The following is an 18,030-nucleotide window of genomic DNA, read 5'->3' as shown; positions in this document are numbered from 1 at the left end:
GATACGTGAACAAACCCTGGTGCAGACGTCCATCACTCTGCTGCCCAGTGTGGGTGGAGCTTAACCAAACTGTGCTCATTCATACCCACGACCGAATGCAGAGCTGGCTGCAATCCCGACACAGTTCCCCATTAACAGTGACCAGAGAAATCTAAACAGGCAGCTAGGTGGGCGTATGTCTTCAGGAACAGTTTAGGTGTAGCGTTTTCTGAAACAGCTGGCCGTGAAAATGGATGCTGAGCTGCTAAACCTGTACAAACAGCAGGATAGTGTGTGGGTGTGTGTGTGTGTGTGTGTGTGGGGCTTACGTCCACGTCGTCGCACAGCAGGGACCCAGACCCGTACTGCAGTTGGCACTGGTGTGAGGCACTGTACAGCACACCAGGGAGGAGGGACGTCAGGGTGTAGTTGTTGGGCCCAGGGGCATCGTCCAGGCACCAGCCCCAACCCCGGCTGCAAAGCACAGCAGATGCATCAGAAACACACACACACACACACACACACACACACACACACACACACACACGCACGCGCACACATTTGGTCCCCACACTGCAGTGAATAGAAATCCAGATGCTTTGTTCCAGCTGTCACTTTTCAGCCCCCCACCCCAGCTTGGGATTCCCGGAGCGGCAGCCATGACAAGCCGGAATAAGAGGCCTGATGTGTGCTACTGGGCGGCCTAACCCTAACCCTAACCCTAACCTTCACCGCCAGGCCGACCGGGAGACACAGCCAGAAATGTGATGATACAAGACAAATATCAATTGAGAGAAAAAAAGGTCAAATTTCTGAATATATATCCAACATGTCTCCTAACATCTAACTACCCAGATAGTTGTATGCTCAGGGACAAAAAAAGAGAGAGAGAGTGGTGAGAATGAAATGAATCAGGTCATCTCCAAGCCACCAGGCATCCATCTCCACCTGCTCTTTCTCTACTGCATCTCTGCAAGGAAGAGCAGGCAGCTGTCCCCGGGATCAGGGCTAAAGAGGACATCTGCTGAAGCACAATTACAGCTAAAACCCATGTGACAGGGGGTCAAGCAAGGGGACGTCCATGAGGAAATGTCGTAAGGCAGTAAGCAGGTACTGCCCCCCCTGCTTACTCTACACGCTCATTGTGCCCAGTCACACAGACATATTCAGGCTTAGTGACATGGCACTCGGTGTGGCATTTCTCAGATAAAGAAAACACAGGTCACCCCCCTGCGGACTCCCCTGCGGCGTTTCATGAGCAGCAAAGCTCGTAAAGTTAACAGAGGATGACGCACACTTCCAATCTGCATTGTGTCTGTTAGCCAGCTCTACTGTCTGGACCAAGACCCACAACCCAAGGCCAAGATCTGGGCGGGCAAATAAATCCCACGTTTGGCAAGTGAGCAGCTCGACTGCTGTGTGACAGATTAACTCAATTATTGAAGTATGTAAAATATTCATTTCACTTCAATTTTAATTGCATAGGGTATTTTCATAACATTACATTCTCTCAAAGCGTTTTACATTATCCCTGCCCAAAGCCCCCAGTGAGCAAGTCAGAGGCGACAGTGGCAAGGAAAACCTCTCTAGAAGGAAGAAACCTTGGGAGGAACCAGACCCAAAGGGGGAGCCCATCCTCCAGGGGGCAGCAGAGGAAGCCCTAACCCTAACCAGACCCAAAGGGGGAGCCCATCCTCCAGGGGGCAGCAGAGGAAGCCCTAACCCTAACCAGACCCAAAGGGGGAGCCCATCCTCCAGGGGGCAGCAGAGGAAGCCCTAACCCTAACCAGACTCAAAGGGGGAGCCCGTCCTCCAGGGGGCAGCAGAGGAAGCCCTACCCCTAACCAGACCCAAAGGGGGAACCCGTCCTCCAGGGGGCAGCAGAGGAAGCCCTAACCCTAACCAGACCCAAAGGGGGAGCCCATCCTCCAGGGGGCAGCAGGAGACGTCACAAGTCCCAGTTTTTGCTCTCAAATGAATATTTATCATTTTCATCAATAACTGTATTTCTGAACTGAGTTTACAACAAATACAAAAATAAAGGATTGGTTGTGTTGCCACCTGTTGCACAAATGGTACATTTGCAAATTATAGTAGATTGGTCCACATTGGACTTCACAAATCCAAACCATTTCCACACAATCAAAGCAGAAGCTTTTTTTGGAACTAATTCTCCCTCATCAGACATGCGATCCGCTCTCTTTGTTTGACAGCATAGATGACCCATCTGGCGCGCGTTGTTTACCATGTGACACAAGTGCAATATTTTTAGCAGCCTGATAATATATAAAGTTTTTACTTTTTTAAACCAAGTTAGTTAACAGATAATTGACAGACGTGAGACATACAGGCAGCACAGATGTTACACCGGCTGAAACAGCTTTGCCTCATTTGCCTCATTATATTATATATATAAATGATTACTTGATGAATCGTCAGATTAATCGATAGATTACTCAATAATTGATAAAATCAACAGTGACAGCCCTAGGTAGAAGTAAGACATTTGTGTAGGAAACAGAGCTGCAGATTTGACCCACGACCGGGACTCACTCCACCGGCACAATATACAGGACTGCTGAAGGATAGCCGGTGATCCTGCCATCTGGCAGACCTCCCGGGACAGGCATGGGGTGTCCCAGCGTCCCAAGAGGAAAGGTTCACAAGCATGGCGATGACGGCCACATACCGACACGCGCAGGCGTCAGTGTGAGACTTGATAATGACTGACTTCTGCTCCCCCGTTGGTCATTTCTACCGTCATCGATAAACCCATCTGTCTGCTGAGCTGTAAACCCTACAACACGTGTCTGCGCAGCTTCAAGTATCTCATGCGGCGAAAAGGACGGAAATTACATCACTTCACATTATTCTTATATAAACAATTACCCCATCCCATGCCAAAAAAAACACATCCATCCACCCAACATCTAATGGCTGATTTTAGACAGGGTATGGGGGTGCAATTTCATAAATAAAGAACTTAATAACTAATATTTCAGCTCAAATTTCCTACCTGGTACACTGTCAATCACTGACCTGCTCAGACTGAATTGCAGCCAAAAATATCCCGGCCACGTCTAACACGTCTATTAAAGAAAGAACAGAAATACAAACGCTCTGCGGATCCCAGACTTTCATTTCACTCATGAAAAGGGAAAAATACACCAAGTGGCCGTTACAGAGGCCAAGTGAGCACAGCCGCTCGGGCTGATACGCATGTGAAGCGCCTCGCTCTGTCCACAGGGGCAAACGTCCGATTAACCAAAAGTGATGTGTGAACTGCTCCCATGAATCAACCCTCAGGGGGCAGATTCAGCGTAGCTGAGGAGACGGGATGCCAGGCAGAGTTGGCGAGGCAGGGTGCCCTTGTGGGTGGCAGGGGGCATCAGAGAACTCATCCAGTCAGCTGAAGAGGAATCCTCACATATGCAGGGGTAGGGAGAAAGCTAGACGTCTCCCCCCACCCCCCACATCCAGCCAACAGATCAGGCCTAAACCCAGAGGACCAAGAGGACCAATGCCAATTAACAGTAATTTTGTGAACCAAGAGACACTAACATTTGAACAGAATGCACTTCCTGCCTGACAAAACAGAAGATCTGGCTGCATTTACAGAAACCCAAAAACAAACAAAAAAATGCATGAGCTTTATTGCAGGGATGGAATGCAGAGCACAACTGTCCTGTTTGTGAAGCAGCCAGGAGGAGCGCTTTGGCAGGACCACGCTAAAATCAGGAATTACCAGCTCGTCTGTTGCATCGTTTTCTGCCAACTTGCTCCGCTGTGCCAGTGTGGCCATCCAAACAATATCACAAAACAGTCTTAACACGTGCCTTGACATGACTGGTAGAGGTGGCAAGGGGCATGGGGGGGGGGAACACCCTAACCCTGCCAGAGGTGCGGGGGCTGGTGCAGCAATTCAACAGGTGGGAAAATAAATTTGATTTCCAGGCTCATAAAGCATCAACCTGGCCCAGATTAAGTTACACAGTCCCACTGAATCCCACGCATGGCATCCCTAGACGAAGTCCCCACGGGGTGATAGAACGCCCCTCACTGGGGGGCGGGATGCCTGGTGGGGGTCATGCTTAATGTCCACCATATGGCAAAGTCAAACTAGGACAACTGTGACATAACGATGGGGGGGGGGGGGTTCACTCAGGGCACAGGAACACAGGAACAGGGCCCAGGAACTGTGCTGTCTGACGCATTACCCAGAAAGCAAAGCACCACAATGCTTATACCAGACAATCTTATAACATGACAACACACAAGCACAATTCATTGCATTGACTATTATATTAATGTAAAGAAACTGCAATGACAATGAAAAGATTAACATAGAAAGTGATGCAATGGAATTATGAGAATCTGCATGGTGACTCTAACCCTTATGTCAGGAATGAGGCTCTGCTCTTAATGCCCAAGTAAAAATACCCCAGAGGAGGGAGGAGAGGAAGGAGGGAGGAGAAGAAGGAGGGAGCAGAGACTCACTCAAGGAAGCGGGTGATGTACTGGCGGCTGCAGCGAGACCAGTTTGGCGGTGAGGAGCCGTACAGGAGCTGTGGAGACATGATGAAAGGTCTTTTCCCGATTGGCTCACAGTCATTGCCGTTGCCATCATGCTGAATCCCAAAGCTGTGACGTAAGAGCACATCCCAGAGAGAAGGCTGAGTGAGAGGGGGCCTGCAGGGAGGCGGCACAACTGACAGCACAGGATGCACAGCAGCACGCAAATGTGCACACAGAGGCACAGAGACACACAGAGTCACAGACAGATGCACGCATGTGCACACAGACAGACAGGCACAGAGACACACAGAGTCACAGACAGATGCACGCATGCGCACACAGAGGCACAGAGACACACAGAGTCACAGACAGATGCACGCATGTGCACACAGACAGACAGGCACAGAGACACACAGAGTCACAGACAGATACACGCATGCGCACACAGACAGACAGGCACAGAGACACACAGAGTCACAGACAGATACACGCATGCGCACACAGACAGACAGGCACAGAGACACACAGAGTCACAGACAGATACACGCATGTGCACACAGACAGACAGGCACAGAGACACAGAGTCACAGACAGATACACGCATGCGCACACAGACAGACAGGCACAGAGACACACAGAGTCACAGACAGATACACGCATGCGCACACAGACAGACAGGCACAGAGACACACAGAGTCACAGACAGATACACGCATGTGCACACAGACAGACAGGCACAGAGACACACAGAGTCACAGACAGATACACGCATGCGCACACAGACAGACAGGCACAGAGACACACAGAGTCACAGACAGATACACGAATGCGCATACAGACAGACAGGCACAGAGACACACAGAGATAGTCAGACACAGAGACACACTGACACACACAGAGACACAGACAAACACACACAGAGATACAGTCAGACACACACAGAGACACACTAACACACACAGAGACAGACACACAGACACAGAGACACAGACAGACACACGCACGCGTAACACAGTCATTGCCGATCTCATCATGCTGAATCCCAAAGCTGTGGCGTTAGAGCACATCCCAGAGAGAAGGCTGAGTGAGAAGGGGGCCTGCAGGGGGGCTGCACATCTGACAGCACAGGATGCACAGCAGCACGCAAATGTGCACACAGAGGCACAGAGTCACAGACAGATACACACATGCGCATACAGACAGACAGGCACAGAGACACACAGAGTCACAGACAGATACACACATGCGCATACAGACAGACAGGCACAGAGACACACAGAGTCACAGACAGATACACACATGTGCATACAGACAGACAGGCACAGAGACACACAGAGATATAGTCAGACACAAAAACACACCGAGACACACACAGACACAGAAACAAAGACAGACACAGACACACACATACAGAGAGAGACATACAGACACACACATGCGCACACAGACACAGAGACACACAGAGACACGCATGTGCTCCCCATCTTTTCTGGCTGTCTGCTCACTTCTCCGTAACATCCCCTCCAGTTCACCAGCAAGCTTGGCTGTCTGTCCTTTGGTGCAATTCTGGAAACTGCTTAACAAAGCCCCAGCCGTAAACCAGTGATTCACATCTCAAAGGACTCATCCCTCAGAATTTCTCATCTACAGCAACAGATGAGTGATAGCTTGTAATTTGAGTTTAATTAAACTCAGTAGCCACACACAAAGCGCAAACACTTGCAGTTGCTGCTGAAATAAGGTCCTTCTGCACCGCAGAAAAGCTCTCTCGCTGTAAGTCAGCTGTCGGCCTGGAGATTTCCTCGAGCCTGAAAGTACCCAGTTGCTTGGTAACTTAACCCAACCGGGATCAGTGCTGACAGGACACTAGCAGAGGGGACATTCCTCAGGCGTAGCTACTCATTACACGGAGGGGCTTCACTGACTCTCCAGTCTCACACGCAGAACATGCCCTCCTTGTGACAGGCTCACATAATGAACGATAAATGAGCTCCATTCTGCGGCAGTCGCTGACCCCACAGCCGGGATGATGCTTTGCGGATTGTAAGCGTTAGTAACCCCAGCATTCCTGCCCTAAATATGCTTTGTGAATAAGCCTCTGTTAAGGATTAGCATTTTCATGCTTTTCCGCATGTCTGGTGTTTCACAACTTGTTTAACAAAAAAAAAATAAAAAATAGTAGCCTGCAAATTTGTCACTGCATGCACTGTTGGGTTTGAGAGGATACACCTGCCAGGTGCCCCCCCCCACCCCACTGTCTGACTGGGCTACAGCCCCATAAGTCAGCACTGTACTCCTACCTTTTGCTGGCCTCTCTCCAGAATTTTGATTTATTTATTTTTAAATGGGCCACCCCCTCCGAGAGCGTATTCTCCAAATAACGAGTAACGAGTGCAGGTGGCTGGGGAACAAAACAGGACAAATTCAGTTCCCTGTTGGTTCTAACTTCCTGGACAGGCATTGTGGGGATGGAGAGCAGAGCAAATACGCAGCATGACCATAAGCAAATAAGCCGGGATATACGCCACGGCGCTGTAAGAATAAAGACGGACATCGGAGCTCCTGAGCGGATAGCGGGGGGGGCTACGTGTCAGCTGCATTGTGGGAACCACCCAAGGCCTGTGTTTTGAGTTTCAACAGAAGAGCTGCTTAAATGCCCTTTCAGCACTGCCAGCTCCCCCTTACTGAAACAAAAGGTAATTAAGACTTTATTTGTGGTCCCACAGTAAATTTAGGTACTTTGCTCAGCCAGGAAACGCAGTTAGGAGGCCGGAGTGCATCAGACCCAGAAACGTGACACAGAACTGACCACTGATCCTCAAATGAAATCAATCCCCGAATAAAGGAAATTCTGCTATATTCCCACCACTTAGGGGTTCTGCAAGATTTATAAAGAAAAAAATAAAATGAGCTGATTTTAAGAATGGGGATCAACCACTCGCACACACACACACTCGCATATGAACATTCATACGTGTATATGCGGAGGACACACATACACTGCACACAAATAAACATACACAGGACATATAGGCGGGACACATATGCACATTTTACCAAAGAGAATGCAAACCTTATGGACAAACACTACTAATAATCATGCTTCATGTTAAACTGATTTGCTACAAATACAAACTGTACGAGTCTCATCATTTTAATATTCTAGGAAATCTTTTAACTCAGTAGAGGGCCTTGTACATATATTAAACTGGTTGGCAATTTATAGTAATAACTGAATGCCTCAATTATTCAAAATATAGAGAGGCCCTGTCAATAGAAAAGACAGGTAAAACTTAAATGTAAGTAAAGTTCTTTTTTTTTATATCACATGTTTTTCACTGAATCTTTAATCCAAAGCAACATTTATCTCGCCTGGGACTTGAACCGGCAGCCTCTGGGCTGTAGGTCTGTATCGCCAACTGCTACGCCACCTGCTGGCGGGTTGGGGTCGTGTGCCCTGCAGCAGGGCAGTGGTGCGGCAGGACAGCAGGCAGACTCACTTGTGGCCGAGTTCATGGGCTACAGTGAAGGCGAGCGGCAGCCCTGTGTCCTCGCTGATGCTGCAGCTCCGGTGAGACTGACACATGCCGGATACGTGGGACAGGCCCAGCGTCTCGCACGGCTTGTTGATGGCCGCGCAGATGTCCTTCCTGGGGGGCGCACAGACGGGAAGGCGTCACGCTCCGAGCAGCCTGCCGCTCCTCCTCCCCCTACCCAACCGTCTGAGAAGACCCCCCCACAGATAAGCATGTCGGGCCACTCCTTTCCCACGCCTGAAGGAAGAATGCCAAGTGCTCCCTCTGCCAGTCACCCCTTACGCCCGGCATGTGCACGTCTGCTCCTCCAAGACGCCTTCACCAGACAGCTCTCCCCTTCCTGTGGTACAGTGTCTTTCAGATCACATTTCAATTTCACTCGTGCTTCAGTGCTGGGGTTGGGGGGGGGGGAGGGAGAGGAGGGTCAGAACACAGCTGAGAATCTGCCAGTTCCATCCCTCACGTTGGGGAGATGCCCAGAGGTCAGAAACGCAGATGAAAGCTGCATTATTCATTTTGGCTGCGAGCAGTAATTCCCTTCACTCACGCCGCCTTTCTGGGCTCCCTGCTGATTTGCATAAAAAACTGACAGTTCATGGATATATTTTATAAGTATACACTGCATAATAAACTGGACGCTCTTCATGTGTGACTGACAATCCCATCCTCGAGTAATATGCTGGACGCTCATATGTTATTCTCTCACATTTATCTGCCGGTTCTTTCACCCGACAGCCAGATATTTTATCTGAGAAGGTCCAGGTAGATGGCTGAGGGTACCAGAGTAAGGCCTCTGCTCCCCCTACATCACCACAGTGCCGTTCAGAAGGTCACATACTGATCAAAGTATGTATAACAAACGAACAACCACCTGACGAACAGCCAGACCAGGCGCTGCTCAAAATTATGGCAACGGTGAAGGTGATTTAACAACAACACTAGAAACTAAATCACCCCAGCTATGTTCCACTCTTCTTGTATCCTCTTTACAGGCCAATTATCCCAGTACACAACCCACTCACAAACTCACTCTTCAGTTCACTTCAACCAAGATAAAATGAGCCACATGGACACTTGGAGGTCTTACGGCACGACTGCAGCATGCTGTTTGGCTGGGTAAACAGGCAGAGCGGGCGTCGGGGGCACAGCAAAGGGGACGGGGTACCTAGTGAGGAGGACGGCCACGTCGTGATGAACCGGGTGCTGGTCCCCCCTCGTGTTGAGACGTTTCTGCCACTTGCAGAAGCTACTTAGACTGTTGTCTGCGTGGTGAGAGATCTTCAGGTCCTCCTAGCAACCAGAGACGGGGGGGGGGGGGGGGCGGGTTAGAGTCACAGGGAGCCTCTTGCATCTGCCTCGTAAAAACGGAAATGCTTTAGATGTATTCTGACCCCTGACTTTGCCTTATAAAAACACAGTTCAGCAGATTAAGACATAAACTGTTCATGTTAAGCATCTCCTCTATCTCAGCAACAGATACTTTCAACACAGAGATTGAAAAATAAAGGCTCTGTTGGCAGTGGGCTGAAAAATATACCCATGTAAAGAGTCAACGTTACAGAGGCATCGGTATTGACAGGGCTAGGTATAATAATACTGAGGAGTTCTATATTTAAATGACTGCATTACTAATTTCAGCATCAGCGTTACCTCAGAAAGCAGGTAAATGCAGAATAAGCCTCAAATTTAAAGGACGTAAACCGTTTGCTGTGCTGCTGTAACTTGCTAATAAATCCCATCTTGAGTGGCCAGCAGTGAGATGATGCAAGTTCGGACCCTCCTGCCACGGCTGATGTGTCCCCACATCCTGGGCCACTCTAAATGGCAGCAGAGTGGTTCCAGGGAAAGGCAGCAGTATCCGAAGTAAACATCCCAGGCGTGTTCTGAAGCCCTGCGTTGTCGATCATCTTGGATTTTTCATCTTACAGCCAATACAAGCGAATGATTAGATTCAGAATCTAAGTTAGGCTTAGATTTAATAAAATTGTTCTTTTGTAATTATTAGTTGAGGTTTTGGGATTTGAAGTGGCAACCTTCTGAAGACACAGAGGCCTAACTGCTGTGCCCACAAACCAGCTCTAGATTCAAACTCATGACTCTGTCAGGTCACAAGCTACTACTTTTCTAATTGTTTATAACCTCTGGAGTTAGGGTTTACATTCTGAATGCTGACACTTTTCTGGCTTGTTCTAGACACCTTTCCTTGAATGTCTAAAAGCTTTCAGACAAAAAGGTCACAAACTACTGAACCAGTTGAATGATTTCAGAGACCTTGGATAAACAGAAACATATTCCTGAACTTTGAAATAATTTATTGAATTGATGAGCTTACAAATTAGTATAAAATACTTTGGCATGAAAATAATAAGAGGAAACATGTCACTTCAACATAAGAGAAATGTCTGCTGCCTCATATATTAAACCGACTCCCTGGCCAGGTGTGACGCCCTTTCATAGGGGCGGCACGAGACCTGTGTCAGGCAGCACCTCTTTTTTACCTCGTCCTTCTCCAGCAGGATGAGCCGAACCACCACAATGTTGATCGAGTTCCCGATGCTGGCATCTCTGAACAGTCCTGCCACCTGAGAGACAGACAGCGGGCAGCCATCACCTCTGTCACTGTGCTGGACATTAAATAAACGTGACAAAGCAGGGCCAGGTGCTCTCCTGTGCTGCTGCTTCAGGGGAGACACACAGTGGGGAGGACATGGGGGGGAGACACATGGGGGGGGGGTGAAACACAGGAGGGGACACTTGGGGGGACACACACACGGGGGGGGGGGGGGGGTGTGACACATAGGAGGGATATGTGTTGGAGGAGATACATGATTGATTAATGATGAACATGGGAACAGTAGGTAACTAACAGTTTAGGTAACTAACAGATCCTGGTTAATTCATGCATTAAGCAAGAGTGTCTTACTACGTTATTTGTGCCCCTTCAAGCAAAGTGTTCAAGCAAACACATTTAAGAGCAAAAACCATGGAAAGCATGTTCTCTCCAGAGCAGAAAGAAGCTGCTTGATGGGAGCCACATGTGCATTGAGAGGTTTTCCACAGAACAGCAGAAGCAGAGAGCAGGCTGCTAATGTCCAGCCAGGAAATCATTATTAGTCATTTGCATGGAATAGCTGGCTTCTATTGGAAATGAATCTTAAGCTCAGCATCCTTTCTCCTGGGGAGGGGGCGGGGCACCATCCAGGCCGGACACACGTCTGAAGCTAGTTGCTGAATGTGCGGTTATTGACCACATGCCAGTCTACGATCAGACCCTAAAATGCTCGGGAGGTCTTTCTGCCGACTTTCATATTTGTCTCCCCTCTGAAGTCACTGGGCACTTTTAGCCACAGTAACAGGGCCAACCTTCCCATAACCTGGGAAATTAAACTGGGGCTTTTGGGAGCTCAGCTCCATCACACAGGCAGATGGCACCATCAAACCCTGATGTGTGTCATACTGAGAATCCACCCTCAATAATAAATAAAATCATCAAAGAAAAAACTTAGGCCCGCTGTTGTGTCCGCATTACCCCTCTGTGTCCTGACTGACTTTGTATTTAGAAATGTGGTACTGATTTGATTTGAGACACAGAGATCAAATACAGCTTTAAATGCCTTATTACAATAACAGAAGGCATCTGGATTTACTACTGTGATTGTAAGCTGTACCAGATGTTCTCTCCTTTCTGATTTTCAAACCACACCCACCTCAGCAAACCTTAGGACGGCACATCTGTCACACCCCCGGTCTCGGTGCTTGAAGACTCCGATCCTTTATGCTAATGCTCGAGCCCAATAATTATGATGGCTATAGTCTTTCACAGCACAGGAGCTCAGAACTGACCGAGGGGAAGAGTGAACTGATGAAGTCACAGCAATTTTGCATGTGCAAGATGATCGCTCTTCAGAGGAAAACAAGTTGATCTCTGATGGTCTCTGAATTATCTGCTATCATCTGGGGCAGAACTTAACAACAACACCACAACACAGTGGCCAGAAACAGACCTCATGGTTTTATCCACATTCCCAGCTTCCAGAGACAATAGATTTACTTCCAGGAAGACCAGCTCTACAAGGTTTTTCCAGTCAGCCGTAGTACTGGTGGAGGGAGACTCTACTTTTCATGAGCTATAAACCATGACAGAGCCAAAACAAGCAGATCAAGGGCCAGAGGTTAATGAGAACCAACCCCTCTGCTATAAGGTTACATCTCACAATCCCCAGACAGACCAAAACTCTCTGTGACCAAACCGATTTTAAAGAAGCCACTTCCTTTGATTGCAAACTGGAGCAGAAATTGAAATAATGCTGAGGAGGGACAGTTTGGCTGACTGGGATTTCATCCAGAAAGACGAGATCTTACATTTCGCAGGAAGTTGCCGTTGTTAGGAGGAAGAGAGTAAGAAAAGTTTGCAGACAAATATGTGTCCTAAAGAAGAAGAAGTGATTGCGGAAACAAAGGATTGCTTGGCAAAGGCCGGATGGGAAGACACTAGGGAGACCCTTAGTCTTTTCTTTTACATGCACATCTCTGAGCTTTCATTCCACCTTTCCAGATGTTTCCTGATAACATCAACAACATGGTGCCGAAAAAAATCACTCCAATGCTAGGTGCCACCAGGGATGGAGGTCTGTATCGCAGAGCTCTCAGCATTTCCTAAATGTTAGAACCATGACGGAAAGGAACCTGAGCACTCACAATGTTCATGACGGCCAGCACGTAGCTCTCTACGTTCTGGATGCCGTGGTACTCCACCATCTTGGGGTCGGCCACCACTAGCGTCTCCACCCATTTTTCCCTGCTGACGGAGCGTGTCCGGATCTTGCGCCGCCGCTGACGCTTCTCCCACCGCTCGCGCCGCTGCTCCGCCCTCTCTGCGGCCCTGCCAACATCTGTGGACGGCCAGGATCGGCCAATCACGAGGCACCGGAGACATTTACACACTAAACAAAACATGATACAGGCCCCAATGTTTATGTGTGTCTGTGAAGGGTATAAACACTGCAGAGGACACCCTGGGGAAAGGAGAGAGAAAAACTGAAGTGCAGGAAGAAAAACCAAAGAGTTCAAATAATAATTTCAGTCAAGTGAGATGTCAAAAAAATTTTCATGAATTTTAGGAGTATTTTAACAAAATATGCATTTTCTTCCTTGCTACAGGAATATTTGTGTTAATATTTGTGTGTGTGTTGAAATGAGGTTTTGCAACCTGTTACAGTGGAACCTTGGAACTCGAACGCCTCTCAGCTCGACCAATTCGGACATCGAAGGGGTCTGTCGAATTTTTTTCGACTTGGACCTCTACCGAAATCTCGGGGACTTGACCGTTCCTGCTAATCGGTTCAACTCTACCAATTCAGACTTCGAACGGGTTGGTCGAGAAAAACACAACAAAACAAAACAGACCTGCTAAAACTTGTACAGATCAAGAGGCATCACTGATGGGCTGAAACAAAGACAAAGGGACCTACTGGGATGCTGGTCCCCATAATGCTTTTTATCGTTAGTTAGGTAGGTAGATGAGTTTAAATAGGCAAATAGAAACGGCTTCACTTACATTATTTCTAACGGGGAAATTGCAACTCAGCCAGCCTTCTGGAACAAATTAAATTTGTGTTCCAAGGTACCACTGTATTAATCTAAAATAGCTTTTTCTCTTCAATATGAAAATAACTAGGATTACAGAGCTGAATAACAAGTATCCGTTGTAGTTCTAATCTGTTATCATCTTAGCAGCAAAGCTGTCACTCAGCTTGTTTTAGCTAATATTGGAGATGGTCCTAAACATCCATCAACCCATTTTCTGAAATAGCTTGTGCTATTCAGGGTCGTGAGGGGTCCGGAGCCTGTGGGCACCAGGCAGGGAACAACCCAGAATGGGGTGCCAACCCATCGCAGGGCACACCACTTACACACCACTTACACACAGGCTATTTTGGTTGCCTCAGCATGTTTTTGGACTGTGGGGGGAAACTGGAGTACCCAGAGGAAACCCAAAGATGACACGGGGGATCATGCAAACTCCACAGACATGGAATCTTGGCACAGACTTGAACCCTTGTCCCAGAAATGTGAGACAACAGTGTTAACCACTGCTTCATCATGCCACACTCCTAACCACTGCACCACCGTGCCGCACTGGTCCTAAATATATTCATTATAAATCGCTGACATTGCATTGTTTTGTTGAAAAGGGGGAGAGGCGGTATGTTTTTCAGAATTTAAAACTGCATGTTTTTAAAATTCTGAAGTTTAGTAGCGTTTCAGTTAAACTCTAAACCAGCTGAGAAACTCATATTTTGCTACATATTCACCAACCAGCCAGCTCGGTTTCCACTGGTTATAGAACCAATCAGAAGGCTTTACAGCTTTGTCCTCCACCAACCTGTCAGACTGCCATCACAGGCTTACACACATACCTTTTAGGCCACATGTTCCATTGACCTGGCCTCCCGAGGGCAGAGGGTGGGCCAACACCTTCCACGGCTGGGCAGCGTGCCGTTTGTAGACCACATGAGGCTGGGGAAGCCCCCCCCAGCGTGCCTGCTCCAGAGGCCTGATGAAAAACTCCTCCCCAGACAACTTGAACAGACCCGTCTGTAGAGAGGGCAAAAGGCCAGTAACTCCACAGCAAAGGGAAGCCAGTCCATCTTCTCCAACACAGCTTGCAAAGGTTTTGTTCCACTAAAATATAAGGTGTGTTCTATCCAAAATTCCAAATATTTCACCACAAAAAAACTGAATAAATCTTATGAGTTGACTATTGGATTATAAAAAGAGCCCCTTCCCTCCAGATCCAGATCCTCACATGGGTGCTTATTGTTGTCAGAACTCCAAGATCATCCAAGTTCTACTTCACAGCGGCCCAGACACTTCACACCCTGCCGTTAGCAGGAGGGGTCATGCTGGGCCTCCCTGTCTGCTGTCAAACTGGGGTCTGCATCACAATGATCACACCGCCCCGCTAGTGCAGAGTGTGACTCCAGGTCTCGGGAATTTCTGATGCACATTCCCAGGTCTTGGAAACACATCACCCTGTCAGAGGCTGTGCTTATTCTGGCCGATATGAACACACCCAATACAGAGGCAATTTTGCGAAACAGCCTGCAACAATAACTAATTAACTTTCGTTCATTATTGGAACTGTGACAATTAGGTTGTCTGTGGCAACTCTGGAGCAATATCTTAATTCCATTGCCAGGAGTTTCATAAATTCTAAAGTGGAAAAACATATAAGTTTCAAGTTAAATTGTTCAGGAATTACTTGCCGGTTTCCACACGCTCAAGGAGCTCCGAGTGCAGCTGCTCAGCACTGTCATCTAGTGAGCTGGCTTAGAGGATAACCATTAATGAATTACTCCTGTTTTATCCCTCTTTAAATTCATTAATGATCGGCATTCTTTAGCCTGATTGCTTCCGGCACTGCAGTTAAAACACAACGGTGGAAGCGGCATGCTGACAAGTCCAAAGGATTATGGGATATGCACACGAGAGCCACGACGGGGGCCATAGCAGCGGTAGCAGCACTGCTTCACGAGCCGACATCTATTCTCCAGGAATCCAAGAGAGAAGCCGTGAGCAGGTGAAGGAGACCTTCGCTAGCAAGCTGTCGGGGAGCGTCTCTGTACTGTAAGAATGGCTGAAGGGTTCAATTCAGAACACTGTCGCACGTCTGCCAAAAGGAAACTACAACTTTTTATGGGAACTGTTTAAAAAAAAATAAGACACAATAATATTCTTGCAGAGAGAAGCTGATCTATATAGTGCACACATGCACAATAAGATGCATCATAAAGTGCATTTTAAGGTTATAAATGAATGGTACTTATGTTTAAGAGGACAGATTTGTACATACACAAAGGTGCAAAGTTCAGGTTCAGACAGTACAAATCCTGACCGACATATTAAGAGTTACATTCACAGAGTACTCAACTGGTATGTTTAAACAAAACAAAAAAAAAATGAAAACAAACAGAAATTAAGATTCCTCCAAATATATGTAACACACTTAAAGGAATCTTTATTTCGGGTTCATTTATAAAAGCCGTATGAAGTTTTTCTTTGACATCCCTACCACACACATGAGAAAATCATACAAACACACAGACGCACGCTTTGTGAGGTTTGCATGTGACCCTGTGCCACGCGCCGTCCAGCCGGCCGTAGAGGCGGAGCACTCACCAGCCCATCACACGTGCTGATGGCCGCATGGCCCTTCCCCGAGGAGGCACCCCACGCCTCCCCAATGAAGTAGCAGAGGGAGTGGCTGCGAGTGTGGATTTTGGTCCCTTCCAGGCCACCGTACCTCCTCTCTGTGAGGAAGCCAGGAGCCAGCAGGTAGGGGTTGAGGGTTAAGTTGAGATTCAGGTCTTGGTCCCCATACTGCAGATGGTAGAAGACCTGCTCTGGAGCCCCAACGGTCCAGGAGGTGTCCCGCCGCCGAAGCCGGCTCACGCGGTGAGACACAAAATTCGACACAAAGCGGCCTGCCAGGTCCACTCTTGTGGGGTGAACAACCTCATATTCAAGCAACCCTTGGAGAATGTCCTCTGAAAGAGAGACAAAAAGCCGGTCGTCATTACACTGTTTACTGAGAGTTACTGCAGACAAAACACCAGCAAGATGCCAGGAAGGGACAAAAAGGGCTACGCAGTAAAAACACAGAGAAATATTATGAGGTGATGGGTGTATTTGAAGTTTCCACGTCAGAAATCACAAGCATGCAGGCTAATAGGAGCTGGAAACATTATCTGTGATCAATGCAAGTAGCCCGGTGTTGATATCTAACAGTGACTGACCAGCCACTATCGCCGCTGCTACCGCTATGTTTAGCCTGTTTCACGTTCAAAAGATGTAAGCTACTTTGTGGGCAACTTGCTGGGGATCCCCACCTTGGGGGGCCAGGGGTCACTACATCCCCACAGCAGTGAATCATGACCCCCAAAGAAAGAACGGGGGTGCTGGCAAACGGTTAATGCTGATGATCAAGCCCAAGCTGCGGCTGCACCATAAGGCTCCCACCTGCCATCCATCATCTGCAAGACAGACTATACCAGGTACAGTAGCTACACTTAGCAGCCACTGTGCTTTTACCTTCCTTTCTTAATATGCTGCTATCCACCCTCTTCAAAGCTGAAGATTCAACCCTTCATTAAGTCAAAATGGAGCTGGACAAGATACTGCACACATACAAAAGAAGGCTTATGGACCTCTTTGATACCCAAAACCACGACAGCGCTCATACACCCCTCAGTGCTACAGACATTGAGTGATGTGCAAATCAGCATACTTGCAGGTGGACTAGCATTTCCACGCTCCCAGCGCTAATGCTAATTGATAATGCTAAGGAGGATGTACCTCCAACTTACTTTGCAAACTTACCACCTAATATGCAAATGGCTGTCTTGTCTTAACTCATTTTAGCTTCTAATCTAGGGCCTCTGTCAGGGTCGGTCCCATGTGTCTTTTCGCCATTTGGACAGCAGTTCCCCCTGGTCCCCCCCCCCCACACACACACACACACACAGACACAAATTCACACTCTACTGGCAATTCAAAGATGCCAATTAGCCTAAGTGCACGTCTTTGAACTGTAGGAAGCCAAAGATTGGAAGGATTTGAATTTCCAGCTCTGTAGGTGGAAAGCAAAAGGACTACTGACTATGCCACCCATAGAAAATTAATCTTCTAATTGCTAATTAATAATAATTACTTACTACTAGCAATTACTAATTATTATAAATGTAATTAGTCTCAATTTTTAGTTACTCTAATTATTGTGTGAAGGAGATCGTTATGTTTTTAAGGAAACTCAGTGACAATTTCTATGGTACTAAGTGAATGTGACAAGCTACAGTGTTGGCAATCTGGGGAAGAAGTCAGCTATGCAACATGCAATCATTTGCCTTTAGAAAAACTGTTTACATGCACAGATATTACAACTTGTGCTCCAAATGCGGTGCATTATATCCCTTTACAAAATCTGCATTTCAACAGGAGG

At 47.6% G+C, this 18,030-nt stretch overlaps 1 protein-coding gene across 5 annotated transcripts in view; it reads right to left on the bottom strand.

Moving 5' to 3' along the window:
* Positions 1–18,030, bottom strand: part of adamts7 (a disintegrin-like and metallopeptidase (reprolysin type) with thrombospondin type 1 motif, 7) — a 61,740-nt gene that overhangs the window by 42,053 nt on the left and 1,657 nt on the right. For all 5 annotated transcript variants that reach the window (XR_002838673.2, XM_023815133.2, XM_023815136.2 and 2 more), the window contains 8 exons: positions 16,212–16,579; positions 14,450–14,627; positions 12,729–12,922; positions 10,529–10,612; positions 9,196–9,320; positions 7,995–8,144; positions 4,477–4,620; positions 309–453 (listed from right to left, as the gene is read on the bottom strand). Coding sequence is in view for 4 of the 5 variants with exons in the window: in XM_023815133.2 (XP_023670901.2) it covers positions 309–453; positions 4,477–4,620; positions 7,995–8,144; positions 9,196–9,320; positions 10,529–10,612; positions 12,729–12,922; positions 14,450–14,627; positions 16,212–16,579 (1,388 nt within the window). In the remaining variant the exon portion in view is untranslated. The remainder of the gene's footprint in view (positions 1–308; positions 454–4,476; positions 4,621–7,994; positions 8,145–9,195; positions 9,321–10,528; positions 10,613–12,728; positions 12,923–14,449; positions 14,628–16,211; positions 16,580–18,030) is intronic.

Source organism: Paramormyrops kingsleyae, chromosome 11, assembly GCF_048594095.1.
Source record: "Paramormyrops kingsleyae isolate MSU_618 chromosome 11, PKINGS_0.4, whole genome shotgun sequence".
NCBI classification, from domain to species: domain Eukaryota; kingdom Metazoa; phylum Chordata; class Actinopteri; order Osteoglossiformes; family Mormyridae; genus Paramormyrops; species Paramormyrops kingsleyae.
Note: the sequence above shows the minus strand (reverse complement) of the source record. Positions and strands in the feature narration are given on the sequence as shown.